Source organism: Myiozetetes cayanensis, unplaced genomic scaffold (assembly GCF_022539395.1).
Source record: "Myiozetetes cayanensis isolate MyiCay16 unplaced genomic scaffold, myiCay2020 scf1587, whole genome shotgun sequence".
NCBI lineage: Eukaryota > Metazoa > Chordata > Aves > Passeriformes > Tyrannidae > Myiozetetes > Myiozetetes cayanensis.
The window spans coordinates 1-6270 of NW_026087256.1; the positions used below are offsets into that span (position 1 = coordinate 1).

Genomic DNA, 6270 nt, shown 5'->3' on the forward strand with positions numbered 1-6270 from the left:
GGGGGCTGGGGAGTGGGGGGATGATGTAGAAGGGGTGTGGAAAAATGTCGGGATTGGGACCACAAAACTGATCTTGGACGGGCTGGGGATTGAAGGGACAATGGAAAAGTGGAAGGAAAAGGGAGAACGGCAGAAAAGGGAGGGTGGTCTGGCCGGTCCAACGATCCCATGGAGGTCTTTGGGTCCAAAAGTGCTGGGAAAGCGGGGTGCCCCCTGAGCTCCCAACTGACTGTGGGGTGCTGGGGCTGCTGGATCCAATCTCAGCCTTGGGTTATGCCAACCGGTTCAGTTCACAGGAATTACAGAGGTAGGACTGAACAACTTTTGTCCCCCAGGTTTTAAGGGTGGCAAATCAGATCTATTGATAGAAATTAATTATTTAGGGTAACAAATGATCAGACAAAAGATCTTCATCAGAATTATTTCCTGCACAATAGAAACACTAAAACTACCAGTAGTACAGCATAAGATAGGACAGTGTTCTACACTAAACCAATTGTTGAAGCAATTCTACTCAAGCTGGCACCAAAGCAAGAATTATGAAGTAGAGAGGGATGGAACTCCCCCGGACCAACGCTCGTGGGGAGATCTCTGCTCTCAACCTCCAGCAGTGACCTTGGGGGGTCCCAGCCAAGGCAGGAATCTCCACACTCCCCCCAAGAAGGGTTCTGTTGGCACAACCTGCCCCTGGCAAAGGGGACTGGTCCTTTCTGGTAGAAAGGGATGGACTGACAGTCACTGGACTCCAGGGGCTGCCTCACCATCAGGGGCGTCATTTGAGGTGGGAGCAGTGGCCGAAGCTCTTCCTGCAGTCGGGGCACTCCTAGCACCTTCCTTTCCGATGGGTCCGTTGGTGTCTGGTCAGGTGGGAGCTGTGGGTGAAGCTCTTCCCACACTCCCCACACTTGTAGGGCCTCTCTCCGGTGTGGATGCGCCGGTGCCTGATGAGGGTGGAGTTCTGGTTGAAGCCCTTCCCGCAGTCAGTGCAGCGGAAGGGCCTCTCCCCTGTGTGTGTCTGCTCATGCACGAGGAGATCTGAGCTGCCCCTAAACCTCTTCCCACATTCCAAGCACTGGTAGGGCCGTTCCACAGTGTGAATGTTCTGATGTCGCATCAAGGTGCAGATCTGGTTGAAGCTCTTCCCACACTCCCCACACTTGTAGGGCCTCTCTCTGGTGTGGATGCGCCGGTGGGTGACAAGGTGGGAGTTCAACTTGAAGCCCTTCCTGCAGTCAGTGCAGAGGAAGGGCCTCTCCCCCGTGTGTGTCTTCTCATGAATGAGGAGGTGTGATCTGCTCTGAAACCTCTTCCCACATTCCTTACATGAGTAGGGCCGTGCCCCAGTGTTGATGTGCTGGTGTCGGATCATGTTGGAGCTCTTTCTGAAGTTCTTCCCACATTCCAAGCACCTGAAGGGCTTCTCCCTGCTGGGAGGCTGCTCAGGGACCTCCAGGTTGGAGCTCCGGCTCAAGCTCCAGCCGCCTTCCCAGCACAGGATGGGTCTTTCCTCCTCACAGCTCCCTGGGCTGGCTTTGCAGCCCCTCCTCCGGGGGCATCTCCGGGCCTTTTCCTCCCCACTGCCTTCCTGTGCTGGGGAGCCCTTCAAAACGGCCTCTCCCACCAGGCTCTGCCGGGGGGATTTGTCCTCCGTGCTCTCCGTCCTCAGCTCGGGGCCTGGGGCAGGAAGGAAGAAGGACAGGCAGAGGATTTGCCTGCGGCCCAAAGGGAAGGCCAAGGACATCCCCTAGATCCAGGCCCCACGTGCACCACAAGACAGGGCCAAAGGGGCACTGACTTCCTCCTCACCTGCCTGAGGGGCCCACGTTTTTTTCCTCTCCTCCTTCATCCTCCCAAACTTTGGGAAGGACAAATCCTGCTGAGGGGAAACAAGGGCTGAGCGCATTTCCTTGGGGGTTCCTCCTGCCCAAGTCCATCTCTAGAACTCACTGGGCATCCTGGGACCATAAAAACCTCCAAAACACCAAGATTTAGCCCAGAAAAACCCAAACCACCGAGATTCAGGTAAAAACTTTTCAGAAATAGCAAGAAGATCCCCACACCCCAAACAGCAAAAAGTCGAGATTCTGTTTAAATATAAGCCCAATTCTGAAGATTAGCCCAAAAAAATCTCTCCCAGGATATTCCCCTCTCTGGTCTCTCCCCTCTGGGGTTCAGAGGGTCTCCCCTGTCTCGGATGCTGGGGGTCTCACTTAGGGATGTTGGGAGTGCTGGTGGTCCCAAGGGTCCCTTCTCCTCTGACTCTCACCTTTGGGGTGCCGCCTTCCCAGACATTCCCTCTTGAAAGGAGAGCAAGGTCTAAAGAATTACCTGAAATATCTTGCCCAGTTGAGAGAAGTCCCCCCATACCTGCTCTGCCTAAATTGCTAAAGAAAAATTTGTTCTGTTCTGTTCCTTGGACCTGATCTAAAGAAGGCTGGAAACATTCTCCAGGGGTCTGTAGGCCAGAAATTAAGGCAAAGTGAGTCAAGGTAGACATTTGAATAGGAGAAATAGGCCTAAAGCCAAGGCTCTCTCCAAGCTTCAGTGACTGGGGCAAAGACAGTGGAAAGTTAGAGGGGTCACACTGAGGAAGACTGCAGAGACCCCAACCCCGATGATGAAGAAAGGGGGATGAACCCCCAGAACTGAGGGCCAAGAAAAGCTCCACCCCAAGCTCCGCCTGAGCTCTGCCTGTAGTCCAGCTATTATCAACATGTATGATTAGATGTTGCAATCATATAAATACGGATGTAAGATGTTGTAATCATAGAAGTTACACTGTATAAATTACCCTGTTTTGTACCGACACCTTCAAGCAAGAGCTTTGTGGTGTGAACCCCGCCTGCTCCCGACATCCACAAATAAACACCTTTGCTGCTCAAAAGACCAAAAGCTTCTGGGTACTTTCTTTACTGGATTTCTCAGATTCATCTGGAGAGCAGATTGTGCCCCAGGGATGGGATTGCAGAGGGGCCCTCAGGTCCCCAGGATGAAGCAGCAACCAGCAATAGATATAAAAGGCCCCCCCAAGGATTTCAGGGGGAGTGTCCTGCAGGGAGGGGACAGTGTCACCCCACGAGGGCAGGGCTGGCAAGTGGGAGGCTGCTCCAGGTGTCTGCAAGAGGCCTCGTGCTCTTCTCGGCCCCATCAGTGGCTGGGACCAACACCCCGTCCTCGTGGCCAGCGGCTCTTTCCTGCCCCAGCCAAGAGGTTCCCGGCCCCCCAGTGCTCCCCTGGGGCTGTCCCTGCTCCTCCCTGCAGGCTCCGTGGCCGGGCACACTTTGTGTTCCTGGGTGCCACCAGCTCAGCAGCTGCAGCCGCTCCAATCAGCGCCCGCAGCTCTGCAGCAAAGCCCCAGCTCACCTGGCACACAGGCCATGGACACAGCACCTTCTCGCTGCTGGGCACTCCCAGCTCAGCCTCTTCCCCAGCATGGGGCTCTCCTGCCTCAGCACCACCTCTGCCTTCCACTTCTTCTCAGGGCCACCTCAGGGCCAGCTCTGGGCTCACCTCTGGGCCATTGCTCAGGGACACCTGGGTGGGAGAGGAGGGGCAGCACCACAAGCAGGTGAGTCCTGAGACCCCCCTGGTGTCCCCAATGTCCTCAGGGCCTCCCCATGGCCCCAGTTTCCCCCTTGACGCCCTCAATTCCACTGTCCCCAAACCCCATCCCAAATGTCTCCAACCCTCTATCATCTCCCAGGAGCCCCTTCTGGACCCTCTGACCCCAGACCACCCCCCGTTCCCCCTTCACACTCACAGAAAATTCAACGACATGTGGAGACACACTGGGGACACTTGAGGGGTTTTGGGGGCACTGGGTGATTACTGGGGGATACTGGGACACACTTGGGGGAACCAGGGGGCACTGGGAGGGACTGGGGCGTTATTGAGGGATGCTGGGAGGGTGCTGGGAGGGACTGGGTGATTACTGGGTGATTACCAGGACACACAGGGAGACACTGGGAGGTTACGGGGCCATACTAGGGGTTACTGGGTGCTCACTGGGGGATCATTGGGCCATACTGAGTGGCAGTGGGAGGTCACTGGGAAACACTGGGTTGTCACTGGGGGGGTTACTGGGCCATACTGAGAGCCACTGGGACGTCACTGGGCTATACGGGGGGCACTGGGATACCCTTTACCTGGATGTGGTTCATCTCCCTGCAAAAAATTTGGGTGGCACCGTCAGAACCCCCCTCTGAGGGCTCGGGGACCCCCTGAAACCCAATGATAGGCTTTAGGCGCACCTGAGCCCCCCTCCCTGTGGGGTCTCTGTGTGCTGAGTTTTGGGGGTCTCTGGGGTTCGGGGAGGGCTTCAGGAACCGCTTTCCCTGTGGTCGGTCCGCCCAGCCGGAAGGGGGCGCTGTGGCACGAGCGGCAATGGCGGCGCCGCGCGAAGTTTCATGGGAGTTGAAGTTCCCTCGTGGAAACTCCGCCGGCGCCTGCGCAGTGCAGCCATGGCGTTTAAACAGCCTTCCCTACGAGGGTTCCGAGGCCCCCAGCCCTTTCAGGGACTTCCTAAGCCCCTTCAGGCACCTTCACCCTCCCCTCTGAGCGCCCTCAGGACACCAAATCCCCTCCGCGATCCCCCGACAGCCCCTCACGGACCTCAAAACCTCCTCGGGAACCCCCGAGCCCCTCCTCTCCACTCTGCCGAGCCCTCCAGCCTTCCCACCCACAGCCGCGCTCCCCGCAGCCCCCGAGCGCATCCCCAGCCCCGCCGCAGCCCCCGCCAGGGCTCACAAAGTCGGAGCAGATCCCGCTGTCGCCGCCATCGCTTTCCCGGCAGCCACCGCGGGGCTGTGCGCTCGCACCACCGGCAGAGACCCCACCCCGCCCCCTTTTCCGCGCGGGGCACGCCGGGAGTTGTAGTTGCAGCGGCTCAAAGCTCCAAACTCCCCCAGACTCAATTCCCCACGGGCGTTCCTGGGGCAGAGCGGGGCAGAACCGGGGCGGGGACGGGACGAGGATTCGGTGGAAATCATTATAAAAACTGTAACCCCTGCGTTGGAAGGGACGTTGGTGGGTATGTATTCCTGGAGCCTCATGGAAACCTCTTCTGCTTTTCTGACCTCCTACCTTGTTAGGCCTGGAGTCTTTTTTTCTCTGCAGCCTTTTAGGCAGCAACGTTTATGGGGTTTATGAAGACATGGCCTTTATGAGGAGAGCCTCTGTCGTGGTTTTGCCCTGGTTCAATTTACTTTTACACTCCATACAATTACTATTAGCAGAGAGAAGGTTTATGCAGACAAAAAGAGACTGAATTGAAAAAAAAAAGTATGAGTATTTATTATTAACAAACTAAAACTAAAGAATTATATTTACAACAATTTTACTTCAGTAAAAGGTATTATGTATTTACAGAAGATACTTCTCCCCCCACCTCCCTTTATATCAGTCCAAGGAGGAGAAGCAGTCTTTTTCTGTTCTCAGAATTCCAGCTCTCTCTCTCTCCAGTAACTCTGCAGCACTTTCGTCGCAGTTGGAACCTTTTCTCCTTCTTCTCTATGTCAGCCTCCAGGGCTGGGCCTACCCCCCTCCTTGGCTAAAACCGAAGGCTGGGGGTTACTCAGGTCCTGAAGGGTCTCCTTCCATAGGCTTGCAAGGGGACACTTGCTTACTATGGATCTTCTTCCACAGGGTTACAGGGGATAATGATTTAAGAGTTCACCCCTGTTTCCCTATGGAGGTCCCTCCCCATGGGAGAACAGTCCTTGATAGACTTCTCGGCATGGGTCTAGTCTGGATCCCTTACTCGGATCCCAGTATCCCACCTGAGCCATTTTCTGCTCCAGCGTAGGTTCTCTCTAGCACCAGCAGCACGGATCCCACATGGATCCCAACATCCCTACCTGAACCGTTTTGTGTTCCAGCATAGGTTCTAATACCCGTCAGGGTCATAAATCTTCAACAGCAGCAGCATGGATCTCTCACTGAGATCCCAAGCTTATCTGAGCCGTCTCGCTTCAGCATAAGCATCGATCCCTTCGAGGGTCACAAAGTCTTTAACAGGACTCTGCCTCATCTGAGCCGCTTTACTCCAGCATAAGGCTTTCTCTCTGTTAAAGTCACAAATCTCTGGTGCATCCACAAGCTCCTCTGTGAGCCGCATGGGGGTCTCTTCACCCCAACAAATTTCTACAGGTGGCAGGGTTTTATTTTTCAGTCTTTACCCTGCTGAAGGGAGGGAGAGCGGAAGGGAGAAAAAGCAGCTCTCCCCTTCGAACTTTTCTTCTCTCTCCTGTGCTGCCAGCTTCGACCTTGAAA

The 6270-nt window shown here is 55.4% G+C and overlaps 1 protein-coding gene across 1 annotated transcript; it reads right to left on the bottom strand.

Annotated features, from left to right (window-relative positions):
• Positions 1-371: 371 nt before the first annotated feature.
• LOC126637658 (zinc finger protein 239-like) lies at positions 372-3475 on the bottom strand. The gene is made up of 3 exons (XM_050311029.1): positions 3364-3475; positions 1807-1876; positions 372-1674 (listed from the first exon to the last, which is right to left on the bottom strand). Exons 2-3 carry the CDS (start codon positions 1844-1846, stop codon positions 824-826), a joined length of 891 nt encoding a protein of 296 aa, XP_050166986.1. The 5' UTR covers positions 1847-1876; positions 3364-3475; the 3' UTR covers positions 372-823.
• Between the last annotated feature and the right edge of the window lie 2795 nt (positions 3476-6270).

Bases quoted from the DNA above. Each gene is read 5' to 3' on its own strand.
- LOC126637658 (XM_050311029.1), bottom strand. From the start codon at position 1,846: ATGAAGGAGGAGAGGAAAAAAACGTGGGCCCCTCAGGCAG. The intron at 1,675-1,806 runs GTGAGGAGGAAG...TTCCTGCCCCAG, and splicing joins AACGTGGGCCCCTCAGGCAG to GCCCCGAGCTGAGGACGGAG.